At 33.1% G+C, this 19323-nt stretch overlaps 3 protein-coding genes across 3 annotated transcripts; 2 read left to right on the forward strand and 1 right to left on the reverse strand.

The window, feature by feature from the left end:
- Window positions 1-1628: 1628 nt before the first annotated feature.
- Window positions 1629-5582, reverse strand: SAPINGB_P003481 (uncharacterized protein; the record flags this gene model as incomplete). Its single annotated transcript, XM_031998199.1, has 1 exon — window positions 1629-5582. One exon carries the CDS (start codon window positions 5580-5582, stop codon window positions 1629-1631), a length of 3954 nt encoding a protein of 1317 aa, XP_031854090.1.
- A 4200-nt stretch (window positions 5583-9782) lies between these two features.
- Window positions 9783-11798, forward strand: SAPINGB_P003482 (uncharacterized protein; the record flags this gene model as incomplete). Its single annotated transcript, XM_031998200.1, has 1 exon — window positions 9783-11798. The coding sequence occupies one exon, from the start codon at window positions 9783-9785 to the stop codon at window positions 11796-11798; it is 2016 nt and encodes a 671-aa protein (XP_031854091.1).
- Window positions 11799-18387: 6589 nt separating this feature from the next.
- On the forward strand, window positions 18388-19314 carry SAPINGB_P003483 (uncharacterized protein; the record flags this gene model as incomplete). The annotated part of the gene is made up of 1 exon (XM_031998201.1): window positions 18388-19314. One exon carries the CDS (start codon window positions 18388-18390, stop codon window positions 19312-19314), a length of 927 nt encoding a protein of 308 aa, XP_031854092.1.
- Window positions 19315-19323: the final 9 nt, after the last annotated feature.

Raw genomic sequence — 19323 nt, forward strand, 5'->3', positions numbered from 1 at the left:
ATCGTTGTTATGTTAAATAATTTATTATATTTAGGGTTTGTTTGATCATTTCTTTTTCAGCCATCTGCTTTGCCTTTTACTATGTTTTCTATTTCTGATAATTATATTTGCCAACTTAAACTAAATATATGGAAAAAAAGAGAAACTTCTCATATGTTCAAAAGAAAAGAGAAAGGCTTCTGTGTTTCAATTATTCACGTGCTTATGTATCCACCTAAGAAAACAGATGATGTCTCATTCTTGCAAGTTTGCTATACCATTCACTGATAACAAAAAGAAATACCTATATGTGGGCATAAAATGAATAATTTTCTGATCGAAAGTATATATATTCAATGTGGTGGAATTACTTGAAAAGATATTTTTATTATTTTTTTAATAAAAACAATGACTTGTAATTGAATTAACCATTTTAATATTTAAAAAACCAGCAATCTCCAGCTTTTTTTACTTGAGTTATAATAAAAACATTTTTGTGGTTTTCATTTTTTTTTTAGAATTGCACTTTTTTAGATACTATGGAGACCATTTTCTGCTCACAAAGAAATTGTCTTCTGAGTTTAAAAGCTTTATGTAATTTTTTATTTCTTTTTTCCGGTTTATTGGCCATTACTTAACGCTTGCTACTACCTCAAATACCCACTATCATTTTTTCTTTGATAGATTTTTTTTTGAAACCATTAGCCTTTTAATATTTTCTTTTTTATCTGGTCTTTTACGCAATAAATTTTTCTCTCATTCAATTATGCTTACCAATATTGTCTTTCACTCAGAAGTTTTTTGATAACCATTATGTGTGTGACCAAGCCTTTTTTGGAGGGGTTTGTGTATCATATAAATAAGACAAGTTTTATTAATATTATTCAAAAAAAGAAAAAAACGCTAACATTCAACTTTTACTCAAATATCATTTAGCATGGACGCGCTCCTTTGTTTAATTTGTTTAGATGGAGAAAGCCAGACATTTGATTAGGATGATTTTGGCTCCGTTGACGCCTCTGTCAACAGTGATTTCACACGAATCACAACAGTAGACATTATTATCCAGAGAAAGGTTGACTTTTTTTGTCCCGTAATCGGTGTTTATCTTTTTCTCTAAAGAAGTCCATTCCATTTATGGTACATTTTTATGAACGGTAAAAAATCTGAAAAAATTAAAATTTACTAATCGGAATATAGGTATATCAAATTCATCAGTCATAAGCAAATGAGACACAAGGCTCAAATAAATATAATATAGCACACAAGCTCATGACCCTGGAGCTTTTTCTTGTGAATATAGATAGTATCATCATGGCATCATTAATTGTAGTTGTTGTTGTTGTTGTTATCACCCTCGTTCTTGTGCAAGATTTTCTTTGCAAGACTCTGCAATGCTTTTGATGCCCTTTTTATTGGTACTACGGGTTTGAAACTCAATGTCCTTAAGAAATTAATAACCGATTGATAAATATTAAATTATATAAATAAGTCACCTAATTTGACTCGAATAAGAATGAAAAAAAAAATTTTTTTGAATCACTGACCAGCTGGATAAAAAATATTCCAATAATTTTAGTTGATAAAATGGTAAAAATAATGTAGTTTAAATTTCCAAATAGAATGGAAAAAAAAATCCCAAAAATAAATCAAGCATCGAAGGAACTCTCAAAAGGTTTCCAAAGATGTGCCCTTTGAGTATAAGATCTCATTGCCTCATCAATAATTGTGTCTTCTCCTTTACTTATAAAATGCTCATAAATAGATTGCACATCTCTAGCCGAAACTTTGTTCTTGTTTCTGTTATTAACATGGTATTGTCGAAGATCCTTGTTTATCTCTGTTTCAGCATCATACGTAGACAGCTCAAAGACCTGCTCTGTGGGCTTGCGATTGTATGTTGTGCTGGTATTATAACGACCAAAAATATAAGGGTCGACAAAATAGCGAACAGTGCTATCCCGCTTTTGAAGAGGAAGCAAGTGTACTGGGTTTGCCAGCTGTGCAACTGGAATTAAAGTAAAATTACTTTCCAAGTGAATGCCATCTATCATGTAATTCATAAAGGTCATACCATCTTTTGTGAATGGAAAGTAATTGTGGTCTTTCACAGCCTCCATTTTTGAGGTTTGGCAATACTTGATGATAGCATACTCTTCAATTTTTGAAGTGTAGCCAGTAGTGGAAGAAAAAGATGACTTTTGTTTTGACCTCGATATATTGGACGGCAATGGGGTATTGTTAGGACTCTGACCATTGAGAACCAAAGTTGGAACGGTAAGCTGAACTAAGTCAAACACCTTTGCATAATTGGTGAATGTTGCATTATCATTTTCAGCATTGCTAATGCGGGCATATGTTCCCACGCAAATCTTCATTCCATTAGACTGAAGCTTGCAAACCTTGAATCTTCGCCAAGCAGTAAATGAATGAGCCTGAGAAATAAATGACAGGCAATCTGTTTGCGAAATTTGTTCTTTGCTGTCTTCGTACTCGTCTTCATCTTCACCGCCACTATCTTCGGCATATGAAGCAGTAGGAACAAATGACGATGACTGTAGTGCCTTAAGCTTATGTGCTCCAAAAGTAACTGGGGATGGTTTGTTGAGAATAAGATTCAAATGCCATTTGCGAAGCTTGGTATTGGCCAAAGCTGAAATATAAAAGCGAGTAGCCTTTGACGATTCCTTTAGCTCCTTAATAGAGCCATCAGTTAACCACGACCAAAAGCTGCGCAAATTTCCCGTATTCTTAATGTAATAGATGATTTTTAATAAAGCATCCAGTTTGAATCGGCACTCAGTGTCGTAAAAATCGGGATATGATTCAGTAGCCTCCTTTTTTAAGTCCTCAACTATGGATATAATAGTGCTCTCAATCTCATCCAAAAATGAGCGCGGAACTGCAGACATATAAGTGACTCGGATGATGAGAGATATACAAAGGAAAATTCTCATTATATTATCGTTTCCCGATCCCTCAAGCTCCTTGCAAAAAACTGGGAATAACTCCAGAAGTCCTCGTAGTTCCGTGTAAGTGAGGTCATTTAATCGTCCACCCAAAATTTCATCAATATCAAATGTAATTCCCAACCAGCTTTGAGAAAAGTTGAGATTGGCAGACTTTAAGATATTTTTCAAAATCGTTCTGCCAGCATCATTTATCCGAAACGATGGAGGAAAGCCCTCTTTAGTGACAGCCTTTTTAGCCTTCATTCTGTTATCTGAGCTGCCAATAATGCTTGTAAAAATGAAGGTAGTTATATCCTTAAATGAAAATTGAATTATTTCAAATGGGAAAGACTCTGGAGAACATAGTGTTGGAAGAGGTACAGTATTTTCTGATATTGAGTCTTTAGTAGGCGAAGGCCCAGAAAGATTGTATTGTTGAGCAAAAGATAAAGATGTTGAGCTGTTACTCATGCCATTAATGCCGTTAAGGTTGCCAGGATCAATTGAGCTCGAAATAAAATCATGGTCTGTGGGAGGAGGGGTTCCTACCAAAAAGTGTTCATCTTTTGGATATTGAGTGAAGGTGGTTGCAGAGGAATCAAACGAGCCACTAAAGTCAGCATTCTCACCCTTAATGGCTGAATGTGTGGAAATGTTAAAAGCATCGTTAGGCAATGGGTAATCTCCAAAGTAGAATGCTAGCGAACAAGTCATCTTAACATATTCACGAAGATGAGCATTGTAGCAAATAAATCCCTTGTTCAAAAGATTGAGGTCATCAACTAGTGGCTGAAAAAATGTAAAGTGATTAGGTGGCTGAGTATCATCACTTTTTTTGGGGTATGAGAACACTGGAAACATGTATTTGACATTGTTACGCTCATTTTTTGGTAGGTTAAAAAGATGGAGATTTATGTCAATAAATTCAAAGCACTTGGACGACCAAATGTTTCCACTTGTAGCTGAAGCACCAAAAACAAGCTCAAATATTCGTTGTCCATCTTCATCGTATCGAACGAATCCTCTAGAGGGCAGTGTTTTAGAGCACAAGTCACCATCCCAAACATCGCGAATGTAATCTGGGTCAGGTTCATGTGGATGGGTAATGATTTGAGCTAACTCAGGATCTTTCATAAGCTCTGCAATCTGCGAAATAGGGCTTATATACCACCCAAAAACAGTGTCTTCTTTTGGAGATTTACAACATGGGCATATTGTATAGCTTTTAAAATTGCCAGTGAATGCAAGGCAAAATCTCGGACAAAAATAAACTTTTCGAAGACCAGTTCCAAAAAGATTAATGAGAGCCAAATATCCGGATTGTTCAATAATGTTGCTTAATGATTGCTCAATCTTCTGTTCTATCCAGCTACGCTGCTTGCGTGTGATAAAGTTGGAGCTCTTTACCAGCGACTTTGTCATACGTTGGGACCGTGAATTTTGAATTGTTTCATTTAACAAGGAAAAGTAGTTGCGGTAAGGGACTCTGCGGCTACACTCACGCAAATCGCGAAGATCGGCTTCACGTAAAAAATACTCTTCCATTGTGACACTTTTGTCTTTGATTTGAGTTCTTTCCAAAGGAACAATTGATACATTCACAGGACGTGTTGCTTGACCAGAAGAAAGTTGGTGATGGAATAAAACCTCTATCTCACTGTCCTTTTCATCAAGTCGTACAACGCGAACTTCGGTTGTAGGGAGTGCTTTATCGGGAGATGATGGGAAGATTAAATCTTTTATTGCATTGGTATTAGCGCGACGTCGCTTTGTGGGGGAAGGTGCTTTTACAGAGTTCTTTTTTGTAAGTTTTGGTGGTTGTCCTAAAGCTCGTTGTGGAGTTGATACTAGGACTAGTTTAGGATTTGCTGCCTGCAAGGGTTGCTCTGAAACTTTTTTGAAATTACTTAAAGCAACCGAAGGATTTGATATACTAGTTATTTCGTTCTTGATTTCAGTAGAACCATTGTTATCACTGGAAGATGCATTTGGACTTGTTGTGTCGGTTAATAAAGGACTACTGAGAAACTCTGGGGAACCCTTATTAATCGCATATGAAATTTCAGACGATTTGTCAGTTGTGTTAGTTAATTCATGCTGAATCATAATTGAACTATGATCAAAATGATTATTGTGAATTGAAGAAGGTTGGGAATGATGATGAATAGAACCATTTTGAATGTGGTGATGTGATAAGGGGTTTGATGAAAATGAACTATTATGTGGATCATGAGTGTTGCTGAGCAGGCTGTTGCTATGCATATGTCGCTGAGATGGAGATGCAAACATTGTTGTTGAATTAAACTGTGCTTCAAGCACAGTTGGAGCAGAATTCAAAACAGTAGTAGCAACACCGGGATTGTGTTCGTTGATAGCATGAATAGCTTGAAGTGTATGCTCTGGAGCCGTATTTTGTTGTGCAAATGCTGGGTTTAAATAAAAGGGAGTGACAGGTCCCTGAGGTAGACTTGGGATTTGATTTGAATGAATAACAAACCGAGAATTCGAAATATGGCTTGGATAATTCGAAGAGATAGGTCTGACCGATGTTTCTTGAAAAGCTCGTGGTGGAGGATTATTGAGAACCATCGGCACAATTGTTGCCTGTGATGGCCCAGTACCTTCTTGATGAAGGTTTGTATGCGAAGCCATGGAAGCTCGATACTTTGATTTTTCAAACAAAAAAAATATTTATGGAAAGAAAAAGCGTGAAAAAAAAGTTGATAAAAAATTATGGAGATAACAAAAGAAGATGAAAAAGTGAAAAAAAAAAGGGGAGGATAAAAAAATTATTTCGACAAAAAATATATTAAATACTTAGGAAACTGAGAGAATTGTTGATGAAAAAATAAATATAAACAAATAAATAAAAAAAACCAGGGGAAATATTAAAAGTAAACAATAATATGCGCCCCGATAAATACATAATCCCGTATTTATTCTGTGATAGTGATTTTGGGTATAAACAAGAAAAAAGACCAAAAAAAAAAAAAGTAAATAAACAAAAAAAAAAAACGCGTCAAAAAAGTGAAAAATTACGCGTAAATCGCGAATTTATTTTGTCACTGGGTTAGGGTAACTTTTCATGGTCACGTGCAAATTATTAGTAATTGTAATAATTGTAACCAGATGTAGAATAGATAAAAAATTCTAAAATAACAGAAAAAAAAAATTTTTTTTTCTGATTGACTAGTTAAGTGGCTCGTCAAATAAGTAAAAAGATGAAATTTTTGTCCAAATTTAAATTTTAAAAAATAAAAAAAATTAAAATTAAATAAATAACCTCTTATATAAGAAGTTTTTTATTATTTTCTTAATTAAGAAATGTAATAATTTAAGGGAGAAAAAAAAATTAAAATCAAAATTGAAAATTGAAAATAATATTTTTCTTTAAATGTATATGTAGTTTATTCTTGGCCAAAACTAATCTAGTTTTTAAAGCGAAACAGAGCTTTGCTTTGATTTGTTATTGCATTTATTTTTTTTATTAACAAGCTATGCCCCAGATTAATATTTATGCTTACTGAGCTTTGCTTAAATCTGAACAACCATTTTAACGAGTTTGAAGCTTGCAATCAAGTACTACATGGCCATGGTGAATTACAAAACTAATTAGTTTTTTGATCTGCAGTTGGGTGCATCTAAAGAAAAAAAGAGCCCAAAAAGATCCGAGGCAGTTAATAACGAAAGAAAAGGGAATACTGCAGTTCCAAGACCACATGGTATCTTCAAAAACACAGGACACAACCATTGTATCCGAATGGTTGGTAGATCTTATTTGTTAATAGGTCTCACATAGATAAAAATACAGCATAGCAATTATAAAGTATATTATTATATACTTTGTAACTAGTACAAGATCGTTTTCTTCTAAAAAAAATTTCTCCTTTAATATAGCAACTACAGTGTTTGGTAACAAAGAAATATTCAAGAGAGAACCCGTAAGAACGTTCTTATTGAATTGGATTAAAGCTGAAGAAGAAAAAAAAAGCAAAGGCAAAAGACAGATAACTATCCTATTATAATTCAAACTAAAGAGGAAAATGGAGGCGAGTGAATCGGTTTAAAGTTGCACAGGACTACTTTTAGACTTAAGTCTAAAAGCTGTTAAAAATAATCCTCAACGGAAATACCAACCCAACGGTGTCTAGTATCTAAAATGGTAATCTAGTCTGATACACTACAACATGAAGAATAGTTTAATTAAAAAGAAAGGTAGTAGATTGCTTCTTTAAGAAGGAAAAAAAAAATTTTTTCTATTAAACAGGTTGTCTCATTAGAATTTATTTCAAATTAATACAAAGTACAATAAAGATGTTTTTTCTTAATTTTTTTTTTTTTTCAAATGATAACTAATCATAAACTTTAGTCAAGAATTTCGAATTTTAAAAAAATGTGATGGACCCATTGTTAAGTTAACAAGTATATCTCATATATATATATATATATATATATATATATATATATTAGTAAAATAATGAAAATCATCCAAAATCAGAATGATAGATTAATAGTGCTTTGAGTTTTTTCAAAGTTACAATATAAGTGCTAAAAAAATTCTAAATAAGGGAAATGTTTTACAAAATAGATTTTTCTTATAAAAAGAAAAAAACATCAAAGGTCTTGATAATGGACCCCATGTTGGATATATTTGACCTGCTAGTTTTACACCATTAGACATGTTAAACAATGCTTTTTTTGGTCTTCCCAAACTTCTGTATTTTAAATATATGAATGGAAATATACCATATCTTTGAATGAAAATATGCTTTTTAATTAAGGATTTGAATATTAATAATTATTAGCTTTTAAGAATATAAAAAAGCTTATAAATAGTTAATATGTTCCGCTTTTACCAAATAATAATATTTCATATGTTTATTTATTTATTATGATTTTTTTTAATTTCTGAAAACAGACTCTAGATGATTCAAATAAGAAAAGTAAGTGATTCTTTTAGGGGGAAAAAAACATAATTGATGTATAAATCAAACATGCTTTAATCCAATGTTAAGTTTGAAAACCTTTTCCTACTTCCCCCCTCTTCTCTCCTTTTTTTTTATTATTCTTTTTATTGGTAATTACAATTATAATTGGATTAGGGATTTTCCAGTCTCGAGTTTCTTTAACTGAAAATATTATCAGTTAAAAATTGATATAATTCTAGGGCATAACTAGCTTCATAAGTTCAAAGCTGGGAGACGTAATAACCAAACTGCTGGTGATAATTAATCTAACAGAAAGTTAAAGCTGGGATCTTTTTAATATTCGAATAAAATATCCCTGAGGGTGGAAAAAAAAATTTTTTTAACACAAAAATACAAACCTTAAAAACAATCATCTTATTGGTTTTTTTAGAGAAAAAAACTTAAAGACATGGTCTTATTGTTTTTCATTTTACTTTTCTCGCTTCTTCTTTTAGTTTTTGAAAAGTTGGATCATATTACTGTTTTTGATTAAATATAAGACATGTCTTGAAAGACGACAAAAAGTTAGGGGGATTTACATAGTGGAGTCACCATAAAAAGAAAAAAACAGAAGCAAAGTTAAGTTAAGTTTTAATAATTTAACGGATAAGGATGATGAGGGAATGTGGTTAGAACAAAAAATAAGTATTTTAGAGTTAGAAGCTAAGAAAACGATGATTTGGAAACATTGTTTTTTATTACAAGAGAAAAAAAACTTATCGTCAAATATTGACATCTTTAAATGTTTGTTAGTCGATAACTGTTAATTGGCAAATATTAGTGTTATCATTAATAGCAATTGCAAAAAAAAAAAAAAAAAAAAAAAGAAAAAAAAGAAAAAAAAATTAATGTGCAAATAATAGGAAATATTTAGGGATTGATGTTCAAAAAATATGGAAATTGATCAATAAACTCACAATGCAGTAAAGCAGGCAAAAGGTAAAATGATAAGGGTGCTGATGACGATGATGAAGTGATATATCGGGGATGCATTGCTACACGACATAGCTGTCATCCTCCGTCAAATTTGCTTAAGGAATATTTACAGGTTTAACGGCCACCATTCCAGGCGGTCATTCAAGGTATGCTGATAACCCTCAAACTATAATGTGAAATTAAAATACGGGAAAGGATGAGCAGACAACAAGTTTAGTTGAAGATATTCAGTAGCAAAATAAAAGATGGCCTATTGTCGAGGAAACCCCAGGCTCTAGTTAAACCTATTAGATGGGCTGATATAACCAAGAAGATACCTTCATTAAGGGGTATTTGCTCTCATATACGCGCTTTTTTCTTTAGTTTAGGGATTGAATATTGTTAGTTAGTTAATTAGGCTTGGTGGTAGGCAGGAGTTGAATGGTTGCTAGAGGGTTTTGGAGTTTCTTGTGCCGTAAATACTGCCAACAAGTAGCTTTGATTTATTGAACGGTTACTGTGGAATTCGCCTCGGTAAGTTGATGCATTGTCAACTTACCAAAGCAGAGCATAACAAGGCGCTATAGACTAGTCTGATAATTCTGATTTACTACTTATAATAATTCCCAAAGTGGAGGCTTGCAGGTGAGAGCACGTCTGTGGAGTAGTGACACTGAACCAGAAGGATCTGGTTTTTGACGAGCCTACCTTTATAAATTTCCCTATATATATTTGGCCTTCTCGCTCGCCTCCCCCCCTCCAAAGGTTTTTTTTTTGCAAATTTTTTTTTTTCTATCTTTCTTTCTTTCTTTCTTTCTTTCTTTCTTTCTATCTTTCTATCTTATTTATATTTGGAACTTATATGAACTTTGGGCACTATTAGATAGATTAAAGATTTTTTTCAACTTTATTGTTCAGCCTTTATATCATTCTATCTATTAGCCTATCTTTAGTTTGATATAATTCAAAAATGTCTTCTATTTCAGGCGAGCAGACTATCTCGGCTTCCGCTTCGTCGAATTTTCCAAACAATAATCTTAGATTCAAAAAGGCTCTTTCGCAAAGAACAACTGCCGTCGAAGATCCCATCTCTTCATTCCCAATTTCAACTATGCCACTAGTCGACTCGGGAAACGTTTATGCTCTGTCTCCGCCACAGCCTCTCAGCGACGACTTCCGAGTTGACCCTCATCACTTTAGCATTGCTACGTTTGCTACGACCTCTTCAACAAACTCATTCTCTTCAACAGACTCCAAAGATTTCTCGTCCTACCCTTCGTTATATACCACTACGACAGCTTGTTCAATGTCTCCTCCTCCTCATTCACCCATTTATCACTCAGCTGCAGCAAAAGCCTCAGTGCATTCTGAGCACCGGTGCTCTTCTACGGGTAGTAGCTCTAGCAGCAGCAGTAGTTCAACCAGTAGTAATGGCTACCACAACCTTCACCCCCCAAACTCTAACCTTCACCTAAACCTTAATAGCCATCCGGACTATATTTCTAATCTTGGTAGCTCGCATCTTCATTCTCCCGCTAGAAGTTTATCTGGTGGTACAGGTGGAGCTAACTCGGTTCATTCTTTTTCATCTTTGGACTCAGATGAAAATGTCAATCGTCGCTCGGGCTCTCGCAGACTTTTTGAAAAGTCCAAAGGTGCTCCTAATCATACATCTCTTTTAGAACAGCCTGAGTTCGCCATTCCTAGCCAGTGCCTCAAGGTTGAAGAATCTGCCGATGACGAGCCAGCTGACACAAATGAACAGTCGCCTAATGTGCTGTTAAAGTCTTTTGAACGTCTGAAACTTTCAAACCTTGACATGTCATTTAATCTTCAAGACGAACTTTCTTTTCATGCAACAAGTGCTGATGAATCTAACAATACTGATAGTCTCAGTAGTATCACCACTGCCACCACCAACACCAACACCAGTAATAGTTTGTTTATGTCCAGTAACAACAAAGATGGTTTGTCTGCTTTAAAAAATTCTAACAAACCTGAGTCGGTATCCTCTTTCAATTACAAGTCTTCGTACCAATCACAAACGCAACAACAGCCTAGAGCATTTCTTACTGATCCTCGAATTTTGCAGCCCGATTCTTCCTCGTTAACTCTCAACAGTTCCAATGATTCAAGCACTATAACGAGTGAGACTGTCACACGCAACACTGACCGCGACAGTTTTACTAGAACCCATGTGGCACGGTCTGGTCATGAAAATTTGAAGTTTCCCACTAGTTCGCTTGCGTTTGGTACTGGTTTTCAAGAAAATAGCTGCAATGCCAGTGAGGATAATAATAATAATATTATTAACCGATCAAGAACCAAGAATATCAGCCCACAACAACACTCGTTTGATAAGTTAAGAGGTTTAGACCCCCCAAAAGCATCTAACTCGTTTTTGGGTGGATATGCGGCAGACGCAGCTCCTGAACTTAATTTGTTAGGCCGCACAAGTTTTGAGAGTTCAAATTCTAACGGATCGCGAGAGTCGGTTCACTTAGATCTCACCCTGGACTTGGATTCGGTTATTCACAATGCGCTTGTGGAGAGCACGGGCACTCCCACAGATGACGGTGTGGATTGCCGATCGCCTACAATCACCTCTTCTGCTACATACTCTTCCAAAACTGTTGGCTGCTATAACACTAACACCAACAATGCTTACAACTTGATGCGTGCCCCAACTCGGATGGAAAAACCTGAGACACCGGACCGGCCACACTTTAGCGTACTTGATGAGACATTCATTGAGTATCACGGCAGCGCGCTATATTCTGCAGGATTATGCGACGCGTCGGAAAGCCCTGTGATTTCGGAGTTTCAAAACCGTAGTGCCAATCCTAAGGCTAACGGTAACAATAACAACAGTAATCATTCAAAGGGCATCAAAAGCATTGCAAAGATTGGTTCTAGTGTTAAGAGTCTTGCAAAGAAAATCTCGCACAAGAACGAGGGTGATAACAACAATAACAACTACAATTAATGATGCCATGATACTATCTATATGCACAGGAAAAAGCTCTAGGGTCATGAGCTTGTGTGCTATATTATATTTATTTGAGCCTTGTGTCTCATTCGCTTATGACTGATGAATTTGATGAACTATTTTATTTTATTTTTTTATGAAGATGATGAATTTGTTTATTTTATAACTAGATTATAACTAGATTGGGGATGTGATTTTTTTATTATTATTTAGACTTGAAAAAAATGTATTGCTATGCTTGAAGTTTTAAAATTACAATAGAGATAAATTCTCAAGTTATTTCACAAATTCACAAATAGAAAATAATATATTTTCTATAACTTATTGATGTTTAACTTTATTGGTGAATGTTTTTTAATGGCTGCGTACTTTTTGTTTTTGACGATAATTTCAATTTTTTTTCTTTTTCTTTTTTTTTTTTTTCTTGTTCATATGTTAGATCTATGCAACAACCCAAAATCCAAACTCACACCTCTTGTCACGCCTATTATTAACCGCACAGCAGAAAGCGGTTGGTTGCGCATACAACATTGGTTAGCTACTTTTTCCTTTTAAGACGAATTTGCCAAAAGTCCCAACGTGGTACGCACGCATGTATATTTTACATGTAAGCTTAAACTACTACTGGTCGATTCAGAGGCTTTGGAGGAATATATATTCAAGTTATAGAAGAGGCGGGTCTCGACAAGAATAGACATTACGATATGAACTTGAGGAACCTGAGGAAGAAAATAATTTTGATATGAGCCATTGATTTCACAGTGCTTGTGAATAGCTATTGAGTCCTGTAGAAATATCAATGAAATAGCTGTAGGTTTAAAGGGCATGTCAATAGACAAGACCTAGTTGTATTACCAGGTATGGAATATGGATGGAAAATAAAAGTTTATGATGTAGAAAGGTAAAATGGCAAAAACTCCAAATGAATATATTTCTTCTTTATAGATGTCTGATTGTTTGTCTATCTTGTCGACAAGGTTCCCGGATTACTTTGTATGTTCCGGAGCCTCAATCACCCTGGGCACATTGTAGTTAGGGTACCGGTCCCTTCAAGAGACGAAACTGAAACACCCGGGCGCACGGCGGCTCGGTATTATGCAAAAGAGCGGCAGCCCAAACCTATAACATTAAGCTATAGTGACGTATTTTTGTCAATGGACGCTAGTCCCCAATAAACCATTTAACAACAACTTTTCAACATCTATTTTTACATTAAAGGAGAGTGTATGTATTAAGTTGTATTTGAAATAAATAGCTAGCTGGTTACACCATATGAGCGAAGCGAGTCATATAAAAAAAAAAAAAAAGAGGTTTTGTATGAAGGAAATTCTACGAAAAAAAAAAAAAAAACTGGCAGTCATGATTGACATGTTGAGTAGCAAAAATGCGCTACGTACATTTCAAGACCACCTCAAAAGCTTTATTACAGAAAGCAATACTACATCATTCTGTAGTTTGACCAAGATCACTTCAAATGCTTTGTTTGAAGAAGCAGAAATTATAGCATAAAAAGAATGAGAATCAGATTGCTGGTAAATGTGCAGGTATAAGTACGTTAGTACATCATATAACGCTGCAACTTGTCTTTTGAGATTTCGATATCTTAGTTGCTTTTTCCAATGTGGTTTTGAGATTGGGAGTATCTGTGTAAGGCTTTTAGACCAATGAAAACGGCACTGATCTCAAAAAGTAGGAAATTTTTTTTATATATATTTAAGTGATATACAAAAATAGAGCAAAAGTAAAAGCAAGTTTCCAACTTAAAGGAAACTGTTCCAGATGTTTCATTTAAAAACCAGCTATTTAGTTCAAAACTCTATGTCATGCCTTAAGTCATTTCCAATGAGCAAAAGTAAAAAAAAGATTGTGATACTGATATCATAGTAATTATAATTAGTAATAAGGAAAAAATAAAAGCGAATTCAATTTAAAAAAGACAATGTTTTGATGTCTTATTTCGGTTTTTTACTTTTAAAGAAAAAAAAAAAAAAAAAAAAAAAAAACAATATCATGACTGATAAAAATCTTAAGGTTTTTTTTTTATGTCCTTCTCCAAAATTAGGCGGAAAAAAGGGTGATTTATGCAGAGTGTTTGCGGATTCTAAACCCTAACTATTTTAATCATGTGATTTATTTCACGTGATTGCTGTTATAAGAACTTTTTTTTTTTTATGAACAACCGAAAAGTTAAATTAAAATGTGTATTTTGATAGACAACAATATATATATATAATTATATAATTATAATTATAAAAAAAAAAAAAGGAACTGTTACTCAAACCACTTTTAACAAAAAAATAAAAAAAATAAAAAAAAGTTTAATCCACTAAGCAACGGTTTTATTTTATTTTTTTATTTATTTTATTTTTTATTTAATTCAAAATGTAAAGATAAGCTGATTTTTCAGTTCACCCAAGTCCCTGTTTTATTTTCAAAATCTCCCCTGGCTGAAATGAATATATTTTCCCAACTAACTTATTTATTTTTTCTTTGAAAATTCAAAAAAAAAAAAAAAAAAAACAGAAAAAAAGAAAATATATATTATGTCAATATATCCTGATTTCAACATTTGCCTTCTCTCCTGAACACCCTTTAAAAATATTACATGTTAAAAGCAATTTGCCTCTTATTTTGTTTTTTTTAATGTTTTTTTTTAATGTTTTTTTTATTATTATCCTTTGTCTTTTCCCGCTCCTGAAATTTCATGCGTTAGTCCTTTTCTCGCGCTTTCTCGTGTTTATAAGAGTACAGATTCAAGGCTCATAAAAGTTGAGCTCCAAAAATCTCGAATAACTAGCGGCAGATCTTTATTTGAAGCATATATTAAGATTTTTTTTTTCTACATTCAGATCAATCACGAGTTAAAATATGGTATGGAGTATGTATGAACTCAGGCACAGTTAGCTTCATCTACAAATGTTTACCTTTTAAATATTTTTAATTGTTTTTTTTTTCTTCAAGACAGGTGATTTTAAAACCATATGATTCACAGTCAAGCCAAGCTAAGTGAAATTCATAGTTTTGCAGCTAATTATCTAATAAATCTTAAACGATATTATCAGTAATTACTGAAAACCAACTTTGTACTTTGTCAAGTGGCCTCTTGTCCCCCCCCTTAATCCTCGCTTCCAAAAGTAGTATTTTGGGATAATCCTATAATTTTCACTCAATCTAGCTTCTATGAGTCTTTCTTGACCAAGAGGGGAAAAAAAATTAAATGAGAAAAGAATTGTTTAGTATATATATGAGGAAAAAAAAATTTTTTTTTGTGCCAATAGTTGGTCTATGGTAAATGACATTTTTTTTTAGTGTTAAAAGTTTTCCCAAGTTCATAATTGCGATGGTAACTGAACCAACCTACCATCAAGTTATGTCAATTGCTTGGTATACAAACCAGTGAAACTTGGTAAAGTAGTTGAGGTAACAGATATTTAGCGTATAAATCACCAATAGAGACAATAACCATATGGAAATAACCGATTTTAAATCACAGAAGAAAAAAGGGGTAATGAAAAAACTTTTTCTGTCCCTTTTGTGTAGCATTTTCAATATTTTAAAATGTCCCAGCCTAGATTTTATATTCATATTTGTGGAAGAAAAAAAAAAAAGAGTCAATAATTATTTAGATGTTGGTGATGTTAAATTTTTTCCAGGTTTTAGGAGGTTTGATTTTTACAATCTCTTTCAAATAACAAACCTGAAATAAACATATGCATATCATTTTAAGATTACTACAGGTGAATCTTTTGTTTTTTTCTGAAAAAAACAACATCGAACTATGAACTCATAGATTTATTATTTTACACTTTTAATAAAAAAAAATCTCGATTACCTCGTTTTTAAACATAATTTGAAATTTATCATCTTTGTCATTTTAGTTTTTTGTTTTTTTTGTTTTTTTTGTTTTTTTTTTTGTTTTTTTTTATTTTAATATAGACGCAAGGGACCCACATTTAGCAAACAATGAATAATATATTGCTTTTTATTTTTCATCGCGTTCAATATGTAATTGAAATTTGCGTTAGAACTAGAAATATACGCGTCGCGAAGAAAAAAATAATAAAATAAATAGAATCGTCATCACGATATTGTAAAGATGTAAAATGGGTGTAATTTTTTTTAATTAAAAAATAATATTGTTCCTTCTCAATATACCCAAAACCCAGGTTCAAACTAATTTGAGTAGTATAATTGTGTTTCTAAAAAGAAAGAAAATTGAAAAAAAAAAACACTATAATTTACGGATTATCCCACCCAAACTTCTCCTTTATTCAACTTGTTCGGTATCTTCGATGAATAATGAGTTCAAATTCGGTGCTAATAGTTATTTCCTCCATTAGTTAGATCATGATGAGAGAATTTCACCAACATCAAATTTTTTTTTTTCATTATCTGATTTTTCAGTACATCATCAAGTTAGCCGAAATTTGGAAATCCTCCAAAGTTGAATAAATGTAATATCAGAACCCGCACTGTTTGACAGTTTTGCCTAAAAGATTTGGTGCACCTATCCAGTTACAGACTTTAGTATTATTCCAATGTAGCATTTCAGCTTCTTTTTTTCTGGATAAAGTCTTAGATTACTTTCATTTAAAACTAACAAGACTCTCTTTTTTCTTTCATTGAATAAAAATTTAAGCCATTAACTTAATATTTTTACTGCAAACTACAATTGAATTGTCTTTGAAAAGAGAACTGATACTCAATGCTTTTTTTTTCAATGATAAAGGTATAAAAATCACGTGGGAGGTAATTGTTAGTGTAGAACTGAGTGAACAGCAAAAAAAAAAACACACAGCTAAACCAGTGATCCTGGTTGGCACCGTTTAACTAGAAACCATGGAATTGGGATTTCAAAATAATTTTCTTTTCCGATTTTTATATAAGTTGTACATGGTTACAATAAAAAAGCAAATATAAGAGGAAAAATGAAAATGATATATATGATTTACGGAAAAGAAACAGAGCATGGGGGTAGTAAAAAGATGGAAATAATAAATTTATTACTGTACTTTTCCAAAGCAAAGGAGGATAATAATAATAATGATGTGAATTTATTTTTATTAAGCATAAAAAATAATATAATATAATAATAATAATAATAATAAAATTCTAGGATGCGATGGCGATGAGAGGAGTATTCAAATAAATTTTTTTTTATCTTGTTGAATTTATACGAAAATAATAAATATTTAAATAAGAAAACTAGATATTTCAACATATCAGTCCCCATGGTTTAGATATCGCCTTTAATTTATATATTACACCCCAAATTGAAGCTTAATTCAAGTTCATAATTTTGAAGTTGTCTCTATTTTTGATTTTACTTGGTAAACTTACCTACCTTTAAGTAACCATTATGTTCTCTAAAATTATTGTCACTTAAAAAAATAAAATGAATTCAGCTGATATTTCAAACGGTAGTGCATCAATTGTCAATTTGAGCTTTTTTTTTTTTTTGAAAAGTCATACCATATCAACTCTGAAATGCTCAGGGTTTTTTCAGCCGACTCTCATTTATCACGAGGTGGGCCCACAATGGTCAGCTGAAAAAGAATTTTTTGAAATTTTGGGGAAATTTTTATTCAAACGTAAGAATTTTTTAAACCATTTTGAATATAAGCTCATTTGCTTTAAAATTATTATAATAATGTTACAATTGAAAAAAAAAAAAAAAAAAATTCCCTTCTTTAGAGAGTTCTAAAATCTTAATTTGAAAAAGCAAAGAAAATATTCTCAGAGCCCATCAAAATTTGAAAAATTGAAAAATAAAATTGTTAAACATTTACAGACATACCGTTAAACCGTTAAAAAAAAAAAAAAGGTCAATGCCTAAAGAAATATGAGATGTTCAATTTACTGTTATCAAGATTGGTAAGTTACCCAAACTTTTTTTTCTCGGTTTTTTATTTATTTTTATTTATATTTATATTTATATTTTTTTCATTTTCATTTTAATTTTAATTTTCAATTAAAGTTATTTTTTGCAATTTCAAACTTTTTTTTATTTAAATATTTTTTAATATTTTTTTTTTTTTGTTATTATAATAATAAGAATAATGGGTTAAATTATGATCCTCTTTTACCTAACAAATTTTCTATTCTTCCGAAAATAAATGGATTGATTATCAATTTGCTTTTCGTGCCATTAATCAAGGCCATTATTTAGAAGCCCTTGGTTAGGAGTAAATTTAGCCCTAACCTCCAGTTACAAGAGTTTAGATGACTACCCGGTACTAATGCATATGTCCCGAACCCGACCCCACAAGTCAATCTCCAAATACATAACTCAATTAGTTCTCTCAATCAAAAGTGGCGTGATTTACCCTACCTTACGTGTTGCATTTACAAAATGATGTTTAGTGCTTAGGTTCATTACGCAATTAAGAAAGTCCCGTCTTTGTAATCATTTTTATTCTTTCTCAATTCTTCTTCTTTTCTATCCACTTTATTAATATTTGATTTTTTCTTAACTATTCTTACAAATATTTTTCTTTTCTTAAACATATCTCCAGTTTTTTTTAGTTTTTTATCTTTATTATTTGATTGTTGTCTAATTCCTTAAATTTTTGTTGAAATTGTTATAATGTCTTATCCCAAAGCTACTTCCGCATCTGTTCCTTTCATCAAGCTTAGTTCTGGTCATTCAATCCCTCAGGTTGGCTTAGGCGTCTATTTGACCGGCACTGATGTTGCCGCTAAGGTTGTCAAGGAAGGCCTGGAGGTTGGTTATCGCCATGTTGACAGTGCTGCCATCTATGGTAACGAATCTGAAGCTGCTCAAGGTATTCTCGAGTTTCTGAGTGAAAACCCCGCAATTAAGCGGAGTGACATTTTTTTCACCACTAAAGTCTGGGAGGCTGACCATGGCTACGACGAGGCCAAAGCTGCAATTGCAAAATCCCTTGAAAGAATTGGTGGTTTAGGCTACATTGACCTATTGCTCATTCACTCTCCTCGTGCTCCGATTACCGTTGATGAAAAGGCCGATGAGGCCACCCAGCTTGCAGCAAAGCGTGAGAAACGCTTGGGCACTTGGCGTGCATTCCAAGAAGCCGTTGATCAAGGAATTGTCAAGTCCATTGGTGTTTCCAACTACGGTGTGGCTCATCTTGAGGAGCTACTGGCATGGGACGGACTCCGCATCAAGCCTGTCGTCAATCAAATTGAACTTCATCCATGGCTTCAGCGCACTGAACTTGTTGAGTTTGGTCGCAAACATGGAATTCTTCCGGAAGCCTACTCTCCACTTACTCGTGGTCAAAAGCTCAAGGATCCCATTGACAAGGATTTAGTCGCTCTTGCTCAAAAGTACAAACGATCTCCTGCTCAGATTCTTATTCGTTGGTCCGTCCAACAGGGTTTCATTACCCTTCCCAAGAGTGTTCACATTGACCGTCTTGTTGAAAATTTCGATATCTGGGACTTTGAATTGACTGAGGAGGACGCCAATAGTATTGGTGGCAAAGAGCTTTACGGAATCACAGGTTGGGATCCCACTGTTGCTCTCTAAATGGTTACA

This window comes from Magnusiomyces paraingens, assembly GCF_902498895.1.
Source record: "Magnusiomyces paraingens strain CBS 517.90 genome assembly, contig: contig3, whole genome shotgun sequence".
NCBI lineage: Eukaryota > Fungi > Ascomycota > Dipodascomycetes > Dipodascales > Dipodascaceae > Magnusiomyces > Magnusiomyces paraingens.